The sequence below is a fragment of the Odocoileus virginianus genome, chromosome 25 (genome assembly GCF_023699985.2).
Source record: "Odocoileus virginianus isolate 20LAN1187 ecotype Illinois chromosome 25, Ovbor_1.2, whole genome shotgun sequence".
NCBI lineage: Eukaryota > Metazoa > Chordata > Mammalia > Artiodactyla > Cervidae > Odocoileus > Odocoileus virginianus.
Window position 1 is genome coordinate 45,817,593 of NC_069698.1, and position 20,489 is coordinate 45,838,081.

Here is a 20,489-nt window from a genome sequence, read left to right on the forward strand (position 1 = left end):
GAGACACGGGGTCCACCCCTGGTCTGGGGGGACTCCACGTAGGGTGCAGCAACTGAGCCCGTGGCCACAGCTACTGAAGCCTGAGTGCCTAGAGCCCGTGCTCCTCAACCAGAGAACCGCTGGTGAGAAGCCCGCGCACCGCAAGTAGACAGCAGCCCCCACCCGCCGCAACTAGAGAAAAGCCCGCGCAGCAATGAAGACCCAGCACAGCCAAAAATACATTAATTAATTAATAAATTAATTTTAAAAAAAGGTCCAGAACAATAATACCTCAGTAAGATCATCCAGAATCGCTTTCCTTTCCACATTACTATCACAGCAACATAGGGCACTGTACAGAATGTCCACCAGGAAACCGGCATCCTTCCTTTGATCTTTAGTTAGCCAACCGGTTATTTTCTGGTACAGAAACTGTACCGCGGGATTTTTTTGTACAAGCTTGGCTATTTCAAAAGGCTTGTCTTTGACAGTGCCCTGTTTTTCATCACCGATCAGCACTTTAAACACTTGGCTTGAGGAGAACGAGCTGAGCAGGGTGGAAAGAAACCTGAGATGCTGCTCCGACTTTTGTTCATTGACGTAATTAATGCTCATCTCTGCCAGTTTACAGACTAAGTCTTCCAAAGGTTTTTTCCTCAGCGGGGATATAAGGTCGGAGCAACTCGGAGAGACAGAAGGTTCAGCCATTAACTCAGAGCTTTCACTGTTCTCTCCCTCTGAGGAGACACATTTTTCATTCTCCGTATTATTTTCCGGCATCTCATCAGCAAACCTAACCTTACCAACTTTTTTTTTATTTGACTTCAAGGAGCTCTTGGGCTTCTGAAGCACCTGCAATAGATGAGAAACACCCAAAACTGACTTGACATCGGCTTCTGGCTCATTGATTTTCTCAACACAGATCTCTGATAGTCTTGCCCAGAAATTCAGCAGCACTTTCTCCAAGTTGCGGGCTCTTTCATCATCTTTTTCCAAATCGGCTCTGGCTTCCCAGGAACTTAAAGTTTCTGCCAAATGGTTAAAGAGCTGCCCATCTTGCAACTTTGGGTCTTTGAGAACTGCATCAATAAAAGGAATCAACTGAAAGAGAAGGCAGAAATATAAAAGATCACTTTTCAGGAGAAATAAAATCTGAACCTTATTTGTAAAGCATTATAAATTTTCTTATTTAATAAATGAAAAACATGATTTTCCCCCCAAACTCTGAAAAGAGTTAAGTTGAACTGGAAAATCATTTTCACATCATTCAAAGAGCCTAATGATTTCACTGTTTCTCCTGTGAATTACTTTTTATGGTATAACTGACCAAGATTATTGGTCATCAACAAGTAATACAGATTTCTTTGTATCTTCTGAACTTACTCAAGTTTTTTGCTTTTTTCTAAATCAATATGAAAGAAATATAAGACCCAAAGAATTCAGAATGCTTTCTCTTAAATTACAAAGATAAGGAAAATTAAATATCTGAGATCAACTAGAATCTGGGCTTCTATAATCACAGTAATTAATTTCCTGCCTTAAGGAACCTTATTCCAGAACCCACTCTTATCACTAGTCCTAAAAGCTAAGCACAGTTATTCACAAAAGGATAGATGTACTACATATTTTAGAAGGAACAGGATGATTATTATATAATTTAAAATAAAACACAAAAGACTGAAAATCACATCTTCTAAATTGTTTTCCATTTCAACTCTCTAAAACAGGGTTAGCACAACCAGAGAATAACTAGCCCTTAGACACTATGGTATATAATGCTAGTAACTAATAATACAGAAATTTTATTTATCTGGTCAGTAATACACATTACTGTATAAAAACTTACAAATCATAATGAAATCTTTACAAGGAAGGCTAATTAATAAAAATGACAGGAACACACACAATGAGCTTGATTCTTTATATGTAGTGTGCAAAGGCAGTGATGAGTTTTATAATATAAGTACCTGATCGTTGACGAGCATCTCTTCTATCTCTTTCTCCCCTAAGTTTTGTTGCATTATAAAACGTAAGCATTCAAAAAAAGCAGATATCACTGCTGAGCACTCTGAAAAGCTGGTTTTGGTTCTTTCTGTTGATAGCCTAAGAAATAATAAATACGTGTGGCTTATTCTTCCATGAAAAAGAAAACAAGCAATTCAAAAACAACAAAATAAAGACATGGAAAACGATTTCTAAAAAATAAAATTCTTAAACGAAAAACTAAGGCAAACCAACCAAAATACAGCCCTATTAGAATATAAATTTGAAGAACTGAAAAAAAGCATATTTTCAAAAATGGGTCCACAGAAGATACCATTTATTTTCTATTTATGAACCAATCCACCTGCAAATTTCAAAGAGAAGCCTTAACCAAATAAAGATGGTAGTGTTGTGAAAAAAATTCTAATCATTAATAAAACTGGGTATCTTTTACTAAGTTCAACAAATACACTGAAATGACATTATAAGTGTGAGTTTAAAGAGCTATTATATTTAGGTTAATGGAAGACGTCACCAGTTGATTTTCTGCATGTGCGCATTTGTATTTATCAATATACAAAAAAATGGGTCATTGAAAAGGAGCCTATTTCCACCTAAAGGGTCTTACAATACTTTACCTCACTTTCTGCTAGTCTATCATTGAAGACTTGAAAGTATCACAAAAAAGAATTCCAATTATAATTGTCTGAAAACTTTAGAAGTGTTTAATGAACAGCAAAACAATCTGAGGAAATTTAAGTATGACAATAACTATATCATTCTGTCCAGTTATAAAAGTAAAAAATATATATATTTGGCTTTAAAGGTCAAAAATTCAAATTCCTGGGGTTTCCCTGTTGGCTGAGTAGTAAAGAATCTGCCTGCTAATTCAGGAGACACAAGTTCGGTCCCTGATCTGGGAAGATCCCACATGTCGCAGAACAACTAGCTTGCATGCCTCTACTACTGAGTCTATGCTACGACTACTGCAGCTGGCGCTCCCCAGAGCCCACGCTCCGCAAGGAGAGAAGTAAGGCACCTGTGCACCGCACCCAGAGAAAGGCCCGAGCAGCAGTGAAGGCCCAGCACAGCCAAACCAGATAAACAAACAACCTTACCCTGCAACTAGCGAGGTGAGGAAATTCTTGAAGAAATCCAACTTTGGATCTGTAATGGACTGAGGGAGTTTGCTGATGAAGGGCAGAAGATAAGGATATATCACAGTAGCCAGACCCCGACCTCCTTCACGAACCACAGCTGATAGCTTGGGAAACACACTTTTTTTTGCATTTACATGAAGCCAACAGTCCTTACCAAGAAAAAAAAAAAGATTATAATAGTAATTAGAGATCATAAACATACATTTCCCAATCAAGAGAAAAGACATAGAGACTCTCAAAAATAAAATTCAAGTATTTTACCTAAAGGGGGTAAAAAAATCTGTCAGTACAAACTAAAAATTTGAAATTATAAGAAATTTATTACATATGGTAGCCAGGTATCCAACATGCTTCCAGGACAATATGGATCAAAAATAATTATTTAACTTGAAAGATTCCTTAAAAAGCTGCTTTCTAAACAAGTTAAAAAAAAAAAAGCAGCCTTCTAAAAGTGACAGCAATTATTGTTGTTGTTTAGTCTCTAAGTTGTGTCCAACTCTTGCGACCCCATGCACTGTAGCACAACAGGCTGCCCCGTCCTTCAATATCTCCTAGAGTCTTAAATGTAAGATTCAGATATGTTGACTTCGTTAAGCCGTACAAGAATAGATATTGACTAAAGTGAAAGTAAAATAAAAACTCTATTTCATTTTATAGTCAGTTTAAGATTTATACCAAGTTTTGGATTAAAGTATTTGATGTCCAAGAAAGCATTTTTCTAGCAAGTTTTAAAAATTATAACCTGACAGGCTCTCTTGCATGGTATGTAAGGCATCTAAAACACAATTAAAGGAACTTCCCTGGTGGTCCAGTGGCTAAGACTCCTTGCTCCCAATGCAGAGGCCCCAGGGTCCCATCCCTGGTCAGGGAACTAGATCCCACAAGAGGCAACTAAGAGTCCATGTGCCTCAACTCAAGATCCCAACTAAAAGAACTCACATGCTGCAAGTAAAAATCCTGTGTGCCCAACAAAGATCAAAGATCTTGCATGCTGTAACCAAAACCCAGTGCAGCCAAATAACTATGAAAAAAAAAACCACAATTAAGGAGACAAGTATTCCCAGATATACTAAACATACCTCTCTTACTTACCTCAACAGTTGTAAGTGTATAAAGTACAGCTTCCCAGAGAGCAGGGCATACAATGGGATCACTGTCATCAATGCTAAGAAGAACGGATGGGCTCACTTTGGATGCTTCATCTTTCATCAAGTGTGGAATACGCTGGCACAAAGCAGAAACTAACTCAAAATAGGCTGAGCGGATCTGAAAGAAAAAGTGGAAAGCTGACTTAAAGTCTAGTAAAGATATGATAAAAATTTTTTTTATTTATGGCCATGGCAGGTAGGTTATCCATACTAACCTTCCATAAATAAAACTAAAAGTGTTAGAAAAAACTTTTTAAGAATCTTAACATTAAAAAAAACCTTAAGGACACCACATGGCTGAAAAGACATTAGGATTTACCAAGCTAAAAGTGAAGGCACAAAGAATTCAACTTTCTACTTCTTTGGCTCAAGCAAATAGAAATCTCCAGTCTCAGAAGCCTTCATTTGGGGACTCAAATTATCCCTACGAATATACCAATCAGTACAAAGCTGAATACAGTCAAACAAAAAATAAGATACTATGAGCCACTATGAGCAGAAACAAAAGATAACAGAGTGAGACTTAAAGTTTAGAATTATCTGTCAGTTACAAACTTCATATCAACAATCTTTGTTACCTTTAAAGAAACAAAAGTTTAAAGAAATCTGAAGGAAAAAGGATCTTAGAAAAAGCACAGCAGATCTGGAAAAGAACCAAGTACAATTTCTAAACCAAAAGTAAATACACAAAAAAGAGCACAATTCATAGTTTAAGAGCATCATGCTACCACCACTTCTATTCAATATAGTACTGAGGACATAATAAATACAGAGGAAAAAAGGGGGCAGGGGAAGAACTAGAAAGTAACCCAAGTCTATCTATAATCATAGCAAAATAATAGGCTATAAAAATATTAAAGAATTTAAAGGCAAACTATAAAACTAACCGAGTTTGGAAGAGTTGCTGGATACAAAATTAACAATAGCACAGCACTGTGCAACAAAAGCACAGAATTCCTACACAACAGCAGAAACCAAAGGGAATGTGGGATTAAAAAAAAGTTCACAACAGTGACAGAAACCACATTCAGTATGCAGCATATTATAAAACATGATTCCAGGATGCCAAGGGCCTTAAGGAGCCTACAGAGTTCTGAAAAAGAAGAGCGAAGTTGGAGGGTTTCAAGACGCACCATAAAACAATAATAAGAGTGTGGTACTGGTATAAAGAGAGACATAAGACGTAATGGGCAAAGAGCACAAAATTAAAATCCCACACATATGTTCAACTGAATTTTGACAAAGAAGTCAGAGCTGGGGTTGGGGGAGGCAGGGAGTTAGCAGTCTTTCAACAGATACCTACACAAAAATAAATTTGACTCTCACCTTTATGCCTACACAAAAATTAACTCTAGATGGACCTAAACTATAGAACTTCTAGAATAAAATATTTAAAAAAATCTTTGTATCTTTCAAACAGGCAAAGATTTCTTAGATAAGACATCAAAAGTATGAAGTGTAACAGAAAAAAAAAAGATCAAAGGAACTTCAAAATCAGCTACTCTCCAACAACCATGAAAAAAGTGAAAAGGCAAGGTATATACAAGAAGAAAACATTCATGTTTTATCTGACATAATACTTATATACGGGATAAATAAAGCACATTTATAACTCAAAAATAAAGACCAAAAACTCAACTTACAAATAGGCAAAAGAATATGGAATAGTGAGATTGATACGTCGATCTTCCTGCAAAGAACAACTACAGACTCTGTGAACCAGACCCAAAAAGCGATCTGAGGGCTCTGAAGACTGAGATATACACTCTGGCGGCGGTGAGAGCACCCGGAGGAAGCAGTCCGCACATACTGAGCTCCCACGTTCTCAGCTCTGCCCTGAAGGCGGTGGCAGAGGGGCAGCTACAGCGGCCTGAGCCCTTCTGGGGGGGCTGGAGGAGCTAGGAAAAGGAGCTGGGGTGGCCAAGACTGCAGCAGAGCGGCCGGGACCTGCAGAGAGCGGACGGCCCCCGTCCTGCGTTTAAACAGGAGTTTGCCATTTGAGTCGGCCCAAGCACAAGCACATCAACACCCTCTGGAGCAATGTAAAACAATCCTGTCTCCAAAACACAATGTTCCAGGCTATAATCGAAATATTTATGTCCGAGATAAAATCTAACATCACTCAACATACAAAAGCCAAGAAAAGGTGATCCCATCTCAAAGCATAAGATAATTAACTGATGCCAATCCCAAGATGATCCAGATGTTACTATCAGACACGGACTTTGAAGCAGCTGTTATAACTATACTCAGTAAGGTAAAGAAAACTATAACAACGAATGGAAAAACACGAGATAAATGTCATTATACATCTGTCCAAGCCTACCGAACATACAGCATCAACATGAACCCTAATGTAAATTATAGACTCTGGATAATAATGATGTTTCAATGTAGGTTCATCAATTGTGAAAAAAAAAAAGGTATCACTCTGGTATAGGGATGTTGATAATGGGGGAAACTATGTATGTGAGGGGCAGGAGGTATATTTGAAATATCTGCACTTTTCCCTCAATTTTGCTGTAACCTAAAACTGCTCTTTAAAAAGTAGAAAATTTCATCAAAGAAACAGAAGATACAAAAATCAAGTAGAAATTCTAGGTATAAAAGATACAATATATTGAATTTAAAATGAGCAAAAGGGTTAAAGAGACACCTCAAAAAAAAAAAAAAGATAGGGAATTCCCTGGCAGTCCAGTGGTAAGGACTCAGCACTTTCACTGCAGGGGCCTGGGTTTGATCTCTGGTTATAGAACTAAGATTCTGCTTTCCCACTTGCCACATGATACGGCCGGAAAAAAAAAAAAGATATACAATGGTCAATAAGCACATTAAAAGATGTTCAATATCATCAGCCCTGAGGGAAATGCAAATTAAAACCACAATGAAAAGTCTCTACTCCAGAGGTCAGCAAACATTTTCTTTAAAGAGCCAGAAAAGAAACATTTTAAACTGCGCACTGGTCCCTGTCACTACTTCCTCTGCCATGGTAGCATAAAGCAGTCACAAACAATACAAAAATGATTCACAAGAACAGGTCAGCTGTACCAGATTTTGATTCATGAGCTCTAAGTTGCTGATCCCCGATCCCACATCTGAGACAATGACTTAAAACAACAGACAATATCAGAGTAAGGAAATAGAAATAAAAACTTCATACACTGCTGATCAGAGTGGAAATAGTACAACCACTTTGAAATACTGATACAAGCAACAACAAAGAATCTTCAAAACATTATGCTGAGCAAAAAGAAGCCAGATACAGGAAAGTCCCTGGTGGTCTAGTGGTTAGGGCTTCAAGTGCTCACTGCCAAGGCCCCAGGTTCAATCCCTGGCTGGCGGAACTAAAATCCAACAAGCTGTGTGGTATGGCCAAAAAAAAAAAAAAATCCAGCCAAATACAAAGTAATAAGTAAATAATTAAAAAAAATTTTTTTTAAGTGAGAAAGGTCTTCATAAGGCAAAACCAGTGGTTTTGATTACATCGAAATTAAGATTTTTTTTTTTAATAAAAGAGGACACATGAAAGGTAACAGAATGTAGGATAATTTATAATGCCTGAAAGTGACAAAAGGACTAATACTGAAAATATACAAGGAACTCCTGTAGAATAAGAAAAAGAATTCTACTAGAAAAAAAGAGGAGAAAGATATGAACAAGTAATTTATAGAGGAAACACAAACATTTCAAAAGCTTAGGAAGAGATCGTAAGTCGCCAGTTAACAGAGTAATTAAACTTAAAGACAGCTTCATTTGAGACTGATAAAAAAATAGGAAGTTGAATGATGCCTAGTCCTGGCTACAAATAAGATACATATCAATAGTATTCATCATGTATTGCTGGTTGAGCCTAGAGCAATGCAGCCCATCAGGTGAGCACTCTGGTGCTACTTCAGAAAATTAAGTATGCATATACTCTTTTCTTTGACTCAGCAATTCACAAATTAAGAGGATTTCAGAAAAAGAAATTCTCATAGATCCGGGGATACATGAATGAAGATGCTAACTGCTGCCTTATTTGTGGGAGCAGGGAGTCCAAGGCAACCAGGGTGTCTATCACTGGGGAAGTTAACAGGTATAAAATGGAATGAAAGCAAACTTCTGAGTACTACCCATCAGTGAGAAGCCACGGACCAACTGTACATATACAGGAATGTCAAACAGTTCAGTACTTTTTAAAAAAACTACCAAGTAAAAAGCAATAAATGAGATGAAATATAACAAGGAATTGTTCATGTTGAATTAAAAACACATAGGTTGGGACATGCCTAACAAGGAAAATTAGATAAACTTAATTCAGGCATGAATACTGTGTGGGAGTTCAAAGTTAGTGAACCAACAATATATATTAAATAAGGTGTCTTTAAACAGACAAACATATAATAAGGTAATGTACTGACCAATTACTGAAATGTTGTGACTAGAGACTCACAGGAACCCTGAGAGCAATGCTTCAGTATGCAGGGTTTGTGCACTTCACAGAATATAATTATCATAAACAATGAGACAACTACACAAGCAAAAGCACACAGATTAATCACATTTAGAATGGTCAGCTGGTGGAGGTGGAGAAAGGAGAAAGACAAAAAGGAAAAAACAAATACATTAAATGAAAAAGCATTAAACACACACACATACAAGTTTTGAAGTGCCATGAAGAGAGGAAGACGACGATTTAACTCTGCATCTGAGGTGCAAATAACTAAGTAAAAAAACGGAAATACGATAACATTCTAGTAAGATAGGCGATTCAGTCCCAGCACAAAAATGTGTTTGCAGAGTTTAAACATACACAATAAACATTAAGCATAAATAAAAACTAACAAGATCAGGGGAGAAAAAGGAATCAGAGAAAGGTCTTAAAAACAAAAGTTTAAGCTACCTGAGGTATACTGTGTTTTCCATACTTCCAAAACTTATTCTGTGATAAAAGAGACTTAAATTTCTCCTCCAGAGAGTCAAGCTCATTATCAGGTAACAGGCAAAGCAATTTCTTTAATGCCAATAAGGAACAAGTTATGACTCGATAGAATTTAGCATCTCTCTCTTCCTCTGGAACAGTTCTTGATGTAAAAAGAAAATAAATATACATAAGGATTGAGAATAAGACAAGCTACGTATGCAGAACAACTTTTTTAAATGTTTTATCACTGAATATCTACCAAAGTTACTTTATTTCTATACTCATTCTCCCTGTGTCAACCCCCCACAAAATACGAATATACATACAATTTTAATCACATATTTTTTGAATAATACCAGGTTAAAGTAGATGCAAAGGAGTGGCCTGAAATAAGTGTGTATGTATACATCACTCTAAGAAGCAGTTACCTGGACGATTCTGGAGAATAAATAATACTGTGTCTAAGACTACTTTCCCTTACAGACTCTTAACAGCTTCATTAGAACACAAGACTAAAAGGCAAATGGAACATCTTACTGTTCTTTTAATAGAACTATTCACAGTTCTTCAATTATTTTCATCCAGACCTTAAAATGCTTCCTGCTATGACTGTCAAAAGGCAAATGTGGGAAAAAAAAAAATCTAAAAACATCTTTTTGTAAAAGAACCAAATGTGTGAGCTCCCAGATAATTCAAATTAAATAGAGGGAAAACTTGCAGGTAAAAGCACTTAAAACTGCACCTGGTAAATAACATTGCATTAAGTATCTTCATCTCTACATTCCGAATCCTTTTTCTCTTTTTTAAAGAATCCCTTTTTCAATGTCACATTGAAATTATCCTCTTGTTACCTATGATCAATGAGTGCAACAGAGTTTCACTTAACCTGAGTCACATAGACACAATACAACTTACTGTGGGTCACTGAGGGTATCAGGTGTTTCTTTGATAAGATGATCCTGTAGCACCTACAGAGGGGGATTGAGATCTTATTGAACTGTTGATGGTGAAGAAACAAGAGTATAAACTACATCTTACCTAAAAGTTATTAATCCTCTTCCTCGCAAAAGGAGCAAAACTAAAAGGTCTGAATTTCACCAATGTTTTCCCCTTACTAATTCCCAAGGTTGGCAGCTGTTAGGATAAAGATGCTTTTCTAGCTTCTGCCAGGAGGAACTTCTCCCTAAATACTCTTGTCCTCTTGCTTTTTTACATTCCTCTCTGCAGGCAGTAGTGAAGTGAAAGGACAGCTGATTAGTAGGTCTGAGACAGAATCAGGCTCTGCTTCCCTCGCCCGGCTGTTTGGAGCACCTCCCTGCTCACAGGAAGAACACACAGTGTGTTCTGCTCCATCACAGAGGAGGGTCTAAGGTTCCACTTGAAATGCGGAGTAAGGCTGCTTACTTCCGGGGTGGAGTATGAGCAAGTCCACAGCTCCAGTATCAATTTTATCAGCAATAACAATAGCCAGCGTTTACTGAGCTTTTCCACCCACCAGGAATCCCATGCATTACCTAAATTAATCCTCACAACAACTCAGTGAAGTACCAGGGAATTCCCACTTTAATAGATGAGGAAATGGAGGCAGAGAAACTTGCTCATGGTCAAACACCCCAGCTAATGGCACAGAGGGACTGGAACCCAATGGTATGAGCCAGAGCCCATGATCTGACAGACACTATGACACTGTAATCTCGTTTGTCTTACTCCTTTCTAATAAATTGATTTTGAACTCAGAAGAGTTCAAACCAGTATCTGTATGGCTGTGACACAGCCAACTAAAGGTAAAACAACACAGGAACTAATCCACGTATTCAGTGATCAGTTATCCAATCATAACAAAACCAAGAACAACAACAACAACAAACTAGGAAGAGCCAAATTAATTGTCTCAAAACCCATTTCCTAAAACTCTTTAAGTGTTCAAACTCATGACACTTCACTCTCATAACATTTATGCTTGATATTTTAAATAAACCAATGATTCCTAATTTACAGTTAGGTCAGAGAACTCCCTTTGAGAATATGATTAAAGCTAGAAACCCTCACTCTAAAAAATGAACTTTGGTACCCCAGAAAAACAAAGAATGAAGACCAAGAATTTAAATGAGGAACTAGAATGCATATGTGTGCCTGTGCAGAGAGATGCTGGGCAAAGAGATCAGATATGTAATAAGGGATCAAGAAGAATCCTGTAGGCCAAGAGAAGCAATTTGAATTTGAAAGGGTAATGGCAACTACAGAAAGGCTGATTAATTTAAAGGAGTAAGGAAGGGAAAGAGGGAGGGAGGTAAAGAGAGGATGTTTAAGTAGGATTATACACAGGGTGCTATGGAAATATGAGTACTACATAGGGGAATGAATGAGAGCATGATTTTTTCTAAACCTCATCTCTCCTCAATGGACTCACAGCTCACCTATTCTTACTTCTTGCTATAATACTAACAAGTCTGGAATTTATTTTTTCTAGTTCATGTATCAGGAATGGCAAATGAGGGAAAAAATGAAAAAAGGACAGTATTACACACAAACTGAAAGTCATAAAAGCTATGGCCAATATCAGTTTGGTAAAGGTGTTGGCTAAGTGTTAAAGAAATGTATACCTGTTAATGGGAGTATAAATCTAAATGGCCTTTTGAAGGGCAATTTATCCATAGCTATAAAAATTTAAATGTTCTTATCTTTTGACCCAACATATTGAATTACTAGAAGTTCTGGTAACTTCCATACCTACAGAATATGAAGAGATCTATTCAAAAATGTTCACTGAAGCAGTGTTCATTACCATAAAAAACTGGGGAAAAACCCCAAATGTATACTAATGTGAAAGATGTTAAATAAACTGTAGTACATAAATACAAAGGATTATCAGGATGAAATATATCTATATACATGTATTGATTTGAACATATAGGAGAAAAAAAGTTTCGATTTAATTTTTAGATGGATTCTTTTTTAGTTTATATATTACAAAGCACATACCTCAATCTTTTAGACATGGTAAGTTAGATATTAAAATCAAGAAGGAAAAACCTAAATATTTTAAGAATGGTCCAATTTGAAAAATTAATTATGTTTAAAAAGCCAAAATGGTCAATTTTGTTATACACCATTTAAAAAAGGCAATCTTCCACAGAAACTATTTTCATTTCTCATTCCTTCACAATACTAGATGAAAGAGGTGCCTTTGTAATATGCCTCATATCCCTTAAATACTTTAAAAAACAGATATGGAATGGTTCCTAGGACTTACACTTGTGATTTCATCCTTACAAAATGCTATGGCTTCAGGTTGCTTGCTCGGAGGGAAAGCTGCTTCAAAGGCATCTTTTGCTGCAGAGGCAGCTGGTGTGTAAGTATCACACTGAGCCATCAGCCAATAACCCATTAAACTTTTTAAATAAGGAGCCAAGTGTTTCTTTACTTTTAGGATAAGTTTTTCAAAAGCTTGCTGTGTGGCTTCTCGAACCCGGCGGTCATGATCCTATTGAAAACACAGTAAGGTTTAAAACAGTTCTAACCCATAAAAACAAATAAAGACATTTCTGGGTATGCTATGAAGACCCATTAATAAGAATTCACCTGTGTGCAGACTAATGGAAAATCCATAATTATATAGAAAAACTGATTAATTTTTCCTTTTTCCCAATGAGATAAAAAGAACTATATTCAAGATGGAGTCAAGGCTACTCCTGGGATAATGAAGCATTTCATTCTCATTCTTTGGGAGCAAGTATACAAAGAAATTACATTGTCAAAATTTGTTGCTGTTTAGTCACTAAGTCGCCTCCAACTCTTTTGCACCCTGTGGAGTGTAGCCCACTACTCTCCTCTGTGCTTGGGATTTCCCAAGCATGAATACTGGAGAAGGTTGCCATTTCCTTCTCCAGGGGATCTTTCAGACCCAGGGATCGAACCTGAGTCTCCTTCACTAGCAGGCGGATTCTTTACTGCTTTACTGAGCCACCAGGGAAGCCCTGTCAAAATTTACTATGACTTAAAAGTGTCTAGGGGAGCCTTCCCTGATAGCTCAGCTGGTAAAGAATCCGCCTGCAATGCAGGAAACCCCAGTTCGATTCCGGGGTTGGAAAGATCCGCTGGAGAAGGGTTAGGCCACCCACTTCAGTATTCTTGGGCTCCCCTTGCGGCTCAGTTGGTAAAGAATCCGCCTGGAATGCAGGAGACCTGGGTTCGATCCCTAGGTTGGGAAGATCCCCTGGAGAAGAGAAAGGCTACCCACTCTAGTATTCTGGCCTGGAGAATTCCATGGACTGTATAGTCCATGGGGTCTCAAAGAGTTGGACATGATTTTCATTTGCACTTTTCAAAAGTATCTAGGTAATTCTATAGTAACGACCTACTTTCCGAAAACACATACTCCTCTGCACAACCTACATAATCTAATCTGTATAACTATACTGACATAACAATCCACAACCCTCACCAAAAATGAATCATATAAATTTGATAGTCCTCATAACTTCAAACAAAAACAAAATATCAACACAACAGAAATAAACTAGGGAAGTCTGAATACTTACAAGCGAAATTTTGCAGAAAATTCTCGGCCAGTATGGAAGAACTCCTTTTACAACTTCTGTATCTCTCTCTGTACACATAGTTCCAAATTCCTGCATAGCCTAAAAGTAAATTATTAAAATCATTAGCCAAGGAATCAACAGCCATAATATTAACTATTGATTATATTTCTGCTTTTTAAAATGGCAGAAATATTTTATGTAACATGAGAATAGTTTGTTTCTGTTTGTGCCATATAATACTAATCTTAAGAGTTCCATCACAGATCACTATGGGAGAAACTTTTCCTTTTTTTTCCTCTTTTTAAAAAATACAAAACATATACAAACAAAAAAACCCACTTACAATTATAGGGTCAAAATTACATTATCTAATAGGAAAAAATGTATAGTCAGAATTCCAAAGTGATCCTAAAAAGTGCAGAACAACAAACTAACTTATAATACAAAAGACAAGTATAAAATGTGTCAGAAAAAAAGTACAATTGTAGAAGTATTTATTAGTGGTAAATGATTTCGTTGTTCCTTATATAACATATGCTAATGATGGGAATTCCCTGGCGGTTCAGTGGTTAGGACTCCATGCTTCCAATACAGGGGTCGCTGGTTAGATCTCTGGTTGTGCAATTTGGCCAGGAAAAAAAAAAGAAACCAATGACATTTTAACAAAAAGATTCCCTTGATCATTTTAATGAAAACAAAACTTGCTTTTAGTTTTGTTGTGACATCTTTCTTAGAAAGTTTCCGCAGCACCATTCGGAAATCAGAATCCACAAGACTGTCTATTTCTTCAGCTCCTTGAATAGCAGGAACATAGCCTAGGTCACTGTGAAATGTTCCAAAACCAATAAATCCAGGCACCGTTCCCTGTTCCTTGGCAAGGAGTTCGGCAGCTCGGCCACTGTTTGAAGGCTGGTAAGAGAGCAGGGGGAAAAACAGTCAGAGTTCAGGAAGAGTTCAAAATTTAACTGAGTTCTTTAGAATAATTCCCTGACAATTCCCACCAGGGAGCAAACTCATTTGAGGACACTTTCCCCATAGCCTATGCCTCTATTGTAATGTTCCCCAAAGATGAATACTGTGTCACAAGTACTTAACGATAATGATCCTAGGAGCTATTTCCCGGTTTCCTAAACATCAGAACAACATTTTTTAAGTTATGACTACAAGCCATTGGGGCTTCCCAGATGGCTCAGTGGGTAAAGAACCCGCCTGCAATGCCGGAGACATGGGCAGACATGAGTTTGATCCCTGGGTTGGGAAGATCCCCTGGAGGAGGGCATAGCAACCCACTCCAGTATTCTTGTCTGGAGAATCCCATGGACAGAGGAGCCCAGTGGGGTTACAGTCCACGGGGTCTCGGAGAATCGGACACACTACAGTGACTGAGCATGCACACCCACAAGTCATTAGAGGCTCCTGACATCAACTTAACAGCCTGTAGGTCATTTTAAAGAAAATGAACAAAATTTAAAAAATCAGAATACATCACATATGGTGAGAATAAGTACCATTTTGTGAAGTTTTTTATTTCAAACTTTTTTATAAATAGTATGTATACACATATATGTGTGCTGTGTAGTGATGCAAACTGAACTCATAAATGGATTATATCTTTTCATTCATTCACTCATTCAAGAAATTACTAAACAACTATCACGGGATAAGTCTAATGACAGCGGCTTCTAGACCAAGAGTTCCCTGTGGGCAGACACACTCATTTCCATATACCAAAGCCTAGCCTAATGGGCTAAAATGGTTACGAACTACATTAGTTATGGACATAAAAATAAATACAGTGGTCAGGATATAAGATACATTCTTTTGTTTTGAATCATAGTCAGTGGTTTGTTGGAAGCTACATAATACAGTAGCTTCCAGTAGGATTCTTTGTGACAGATACAGAAAATACCTAAGCTGTTGAAAGAAATTAAGGTATTCACTGTCATCTAATATGAAAATGCCTCAGCTCAATGTCCAGGATGACATCACAACCCATCTAAACTCATCTGTTTCTTATTTCTCTGTAAGAATGTGTGAAAATACAAAAGTGTGATTTAGTTTGCTGATACCCAGCAAAACTGTGTTTGGGAAACTCATTTATCAAGAAATAATAACATGGACTACTTTCTGAAATGAGTGACCAGAAATGAAAATGGTGGACTCATTTCCCCCCCACCCAACAGAAGCATTTAAGACTAATTTCAAAAAAGGTACTCTATTTGAAGACTTTATTAAAATGAATTAACATTATTCAGTTCAGCTTTCTCAATACTGACACATGAATAAAGAGCTGCAAAGACGGACTTAAGAAATCCACCTGCCAGTGCAGGGGACATGCATTCAAGCCCGGGTCCAGGAAAACCCCACGTTCTGCAAGGCGACCAAGCCTGTGCACCACAACTGACGCTGCAGGGAGAAGTCCACCCAGGAAAACTGGAAGAGGCCCATGTGTAGCCACGAAGACCCAGCATAGCCAAAGAGAAAATAAAATTAATTAATTTTTTAAAAGACCTACAAAGGAAGTCACTGAAATATAATTTTGAAAACCAACCATGATGCCACTAAGACATTGGAATTTTCTCTATAAACTCATGAGTAAAGTTTCATTGTGAAACAGAATAGTTAAATAGTATAAAAAGCTGAAGGAGTCAAGGCTGAACTGACCTTAAGATCAGAGCTGACAGTGCAGAAGAAAAGGTATCAGATTTCTACTTTCAAAAATAACAAACTATTTTTAACTAATTATATCTTTTTCAAGGTCTGATTTGAATTTAAAATGTAGTTACTGTTTCTCGTTACTTTCTCCATTGTGGATTAGCTACTGGTACCCACAGTTCAAAAATTAAGAACCTGGATTCTATTTCTGGAAGTTAATTTTCTTATACCACACCTACTTCATTCTTTTGTGCCCAGCTTCTAGAGGCATTTGAGGTGGCAACCCTGAGTCTACAGTTTAAAGACCAAATTCAGGACGACTTTCAAGATTTTCACCATCTGGATTCAACCTCTCCAGTCACCTTCTTGCCACTCGTTTCTTCCCTCATCCACTTCCCTCCTCCCCTCTCTTAATTTTGTTCCCACCATGTGTGTTCCAGTCCCAAATTCAAAACAAAGGTCCCTGCATGTCATGCCTTTTCACAATTTGATCTTTTTTTTTTTAAACAGCAAACTTTAAAAAAATTCTTTTTTATTGGAGTATAGTTGATTTACAATGTTTTCCTATTTTTAGGCATACAGCAAAGGGAATCAGTTATTCAGTTCAGTCGCTCAGTCGTGTCCAACTCTTTGCGACCTCAAGGACTGCAGCACACCAGGCTTTCCTGTCCATCACCAACTCCCGGAGCTTGCTCCAACTCATGTCCATCAAGTCGGTGATGCCATCCATCTCATGCTCTGTTGTCCCCTTCTCCTCCCGCCTTCAATCTTTCCCAGCATCAGGGTCTTTTCCAATGAGCCAGTTAATCACATCAGGTGCCCAAAGTATTGACAGTTTCAGCATCAGTCCTTCCAATGAATATTCAGGACTGATTTCCTTGAGGATTGACTGGCTTGATCTCCTTGCAGTCTAAGGGTCTCTCAAGAGTCTTCTCCAATGCCACAGTTCAAAAGCATCAATTCTTCAGTGCTCAGCTTTCTTCCTGGTCCAACTCTCACAGCCATACATGACTACTAGAAAAACCATAGCTTTGACTCAACTCTTTGCGACCCGATGGACTGGAGCCCTCCAGGCTCCTCCATCCATGGGATTTTCCAGGCAAGCATACCGGAGTGGGTTGCCATTTCCTTCTCCAGGGGATCTTCCCGACTTAGGGATCAAACCCAGGTCATCTGAATTGCAGGCAGACTCTTTAGCTTCTGAGCCACTAGGGAAGGTAGCTTAAAATGAGGTTGCTGCTGCTGCTAAGTCGCTTCAGTCATGTCTGACTCTGTGCGACCCCACAGATGGCATCCCACCAGGCTCCCCCATCCCTGGGATTCTCCAGGCAAGAACACTGGAGTGAGTTGCCATTTCCTTCTCCAATGCATGACAGTGAAAACTGAAAGTGAAGTCGCTCAGTCATGTTTGACTCTTAGCAACTCCATGGACTGCAGCCTACAAGGCTCCTCCATCCATGGGATTTGCCAGGCAAGAGTACTGGAGTCGGTTGCCATTGCCTTCTCCATTAAAACAAGGTAACAGTAACTAAATCATTACTTAGGGTGAAGTCATGATTAAACGTAAGTTTTCAAACTACTATAATAATAACTGATTTCAGCAAGAATCATCAAAGGATGCTCAAAACCATTAAGTGAAATTCTGTAAGAGGCTAGTCCTAATCTCAAACTACCATTCCACAGATTATGTGCTGATAGTCAGTGGAAAGAGAAACCTATACAATGAACATCAGCTTAATCAAGTGATTAAACATACACCACTCATAATGGGACAGGCAGGCACCATGTGTCTCCCGGGTGTGAGAGGAGATATGTAAGAAAGACACATCACCAAGGAAGGATTTCTGTCAAAAACTGTTTAACCTGAATCTAATTATTAGGAACAATTAGACAAATCTACATTAAGCAAGTCAATTGCCTACATTCTGCCAAATTGTTCATGCTATAAAAGAATGCTCCTCCAAAAAAAAACAAACCAAAAAAAAAGGCACTAAGAAACTGCCTAGATGTAGATGGAATGAATGATCCTTCAATGGCTCGCCAATGTTTTTAAAGTTGTTGTATCGAAAACAAAAGGTATAGAGAACAATACTGAGATGACTACAGAAGTGTGAATATAATACTGTATATCATTAGATAATAGTATTATACTAAAGTTAAATTTTCTGCATGTGGTAATTTCTCATGGCTATGAAGAAGACAGTTGCTGTTTTTAGAATGTACACGCTGAAGTATTTTGTAATTAAGGGTCATGATTTCTGCCCCTAATTGTCATATGGTTTGGCAAAATACATACATTTAGAAAGAGAAAGCAAACATGACCGGATTACCAACTGGTTTGTGTGTGTGTCTTAAGCTGCTTCAGTCGTGTCTGACTCTTTGCAACCCTATGGACTGCAGTCTGCCAGGCTTCTCTGTTCATGGGATTACAGGCCAGAAGACTGGAGTGGGTTGCCATGCCCTCCTCCAAGGGATCTTCCCTACCCAGAAATTGAACCCAAATCTCCTGTGGCTCCTGCACTGGCAGACCGTTTCTTTACCACTAGTGCCACCTGGAAAGCCCTAGCAATTGTTATTTCTAGGTAAAGAATTTATAAATTGTTGCTCCAATATTCTTGCAACTTTTCCTCATATTTGGAACATTTCAAAACTAAACACTGAGAAAAATTTTTAAATAAAAAATTAAAATTAAATGAGGATGGAAGTAAACTATTTAAAAGAGTACTGACACAGGTTAGTTACTGTTATTATTGTTGATATTATTAACCACAAAAGAAGATTGACAGATCTAAGAAAACCGTGGTACTGAAATCACTAGAATTGGATCAGAAAGAAGCATCTTCATGAAATTAAGACTGTGCCATTAAAAACCTAAAGTACCATAAAAAAATATCTTTATAAAAAATACACCATTATGACATTCTCAGTCTTGTATGTTTAGTCTACCCTGGGGTTTAAACAAGTATTTAGTGAACTTCTGCTATATGCTAATCCTTGTTCTAGGTTTCAAAGATAAGAAACAGCAGCAGATAAAAACACCTACCTTCATAAAATACTTAGGTCCTATACTAATATTCTAACGAAGCAAGACAGTAAATTAAGCAGGACAACCAACAAATAGTATGTTAGAAGTCAGATATGCAATGGGATAAAATAAAGCAGGAAAAGAGAACAGCGAGCGGTGGCGGGGTGGGGGTGGAGGGGAAGGCTACAACTGAAAATAGGGTGATCGTGAGAGACCTCACTGAGATGTCTCGGGCAAAATTTGGAGCCACCTACAAAAGAGCGTTGGGAGCCTGCCATGCAAGGTCAAGGTTCGGGAAGAGATCAGTGTGGCCTGATGGAGTGAGAGACAAGGAAGCTAAAGATGGGGTCGGAGATGTGAAGGGGCCGGAGCAGACCCCATATCGCGTATATATATCATCGTAAGAGATTTGCCCATACCCTGATGGATGTGGGGAGCCACAGCAGGTTTTCGAGGGAAGGAGCGACGTGATCCGAGACTCCGTGCACTCCAGGCTCACCTTAACTATCTCCTACTCCACTCCCTTGTTCACGATGCTACCCCCCTGCTACCCTGGCCAGGTAACCTTCCAGGTGAAGCTGACACTGAACCAATTCTTAACGAAAACGGGGTGGGGGGTGGAGTGGGGGGGGGGCTACGAAGTGTGCTCAGCTGGGGACAGCTGGGCACGATAACATCTTTCCCCTCTGCTTAACATCCCCATTTGCTCAGAGATATCCCACCCCGCCCGCAGGGACGCACACACAACAGAGGTCACACTGGACACGCCAACACATGCCACCCCACAGTCGCGCTCCACACAACCTCCGGCCATGCGCCGGGCAGACACGGCCAGCCGCAGCGATGAGAGGACTCCCGCGCCAGCTGGGTCACCCTGCACTCACCCTCAAGTTCCCCTTGGTCCTCTGCTTGTTCTTCCCGCCCATGGTCGCGGTCTTAACCGCACCTCCAGCCCGCAGCCCCCGGGTTGACACAGCCGGGCCACAACTTCCGGCCCCTGGCACCGGAAAAGGGATCACAGGAACAGCTTCCCCCGGCCCGCCCCTTCCGCCACCCACCCCGCCCATCTCCCGCCCTACTTCCGCCCCCACCTCT

General features: G+C 38.7%; 1 protein-coding gene across 3 annotated transcripts in view; it reads right to left on the reverse strand.

The window, feature by feature from the left end:
• Positions 1 to 20,412, reverse strand: part of LTN1 (listerin E3 ubiquitin protein ligase 1) — a 58,405-nt gene extending 37,993 nt beyond the window's left edge. For 2 of the 3 annotated variants that reach the window (XR_011483490.1, XM_070455120.1), the window contains exons 1-10: positions 20,279 to 20,412; positions 14,420 to 14,623; positions 13,715 to 13,813; positions 12,427 to 12,657; positions 10,089 to 10,141; positions 9,153 to 9,333; positions 4,215 to 4,388; positions 3,081 to 3,271; positions 1,947 to 2,082; positions 271 to 1,080 (exon numbers count right to left, since the gene is read on the reverse strand). Coding sequence is in view for 2 of the 3 variants with exons in the window: in XM_070455120.1 (XP_070311221.1) it covers positions 271 to 1,080; positions 1,947 to 2,082; positions 3,081 to 3,271; positions 4,215 to 4,388; positions 9,153 to 9,333; positions 10,089 to 10,141; positions 12,427 to 12,657; positions 13,715 to 13,813; positions 14,420 to 14,623; positions 20,279 to 20,320 (2,121 nt within the window). In the remaining variant the exon portion in view is untranslated. The remainder of the gene's footprint in view (positions 1 to 270; positions 1,081 to 1,946; positions 2,083 to 3,080; positions 3,272 to 4,214; positions 4,389 to 9,152; positions 9,334 to 10,088; positions 10,142 to 12,426; positions 12,658 to 13,714; positions 13,814 to 14,419; positions 14,624 to 20,278) is intronic. The other variant, XM_020903581.2, reaches the window with a different exon arrangement.
• Positions 20,413 to 20,489: the final 77 nt, after the last annotated feature.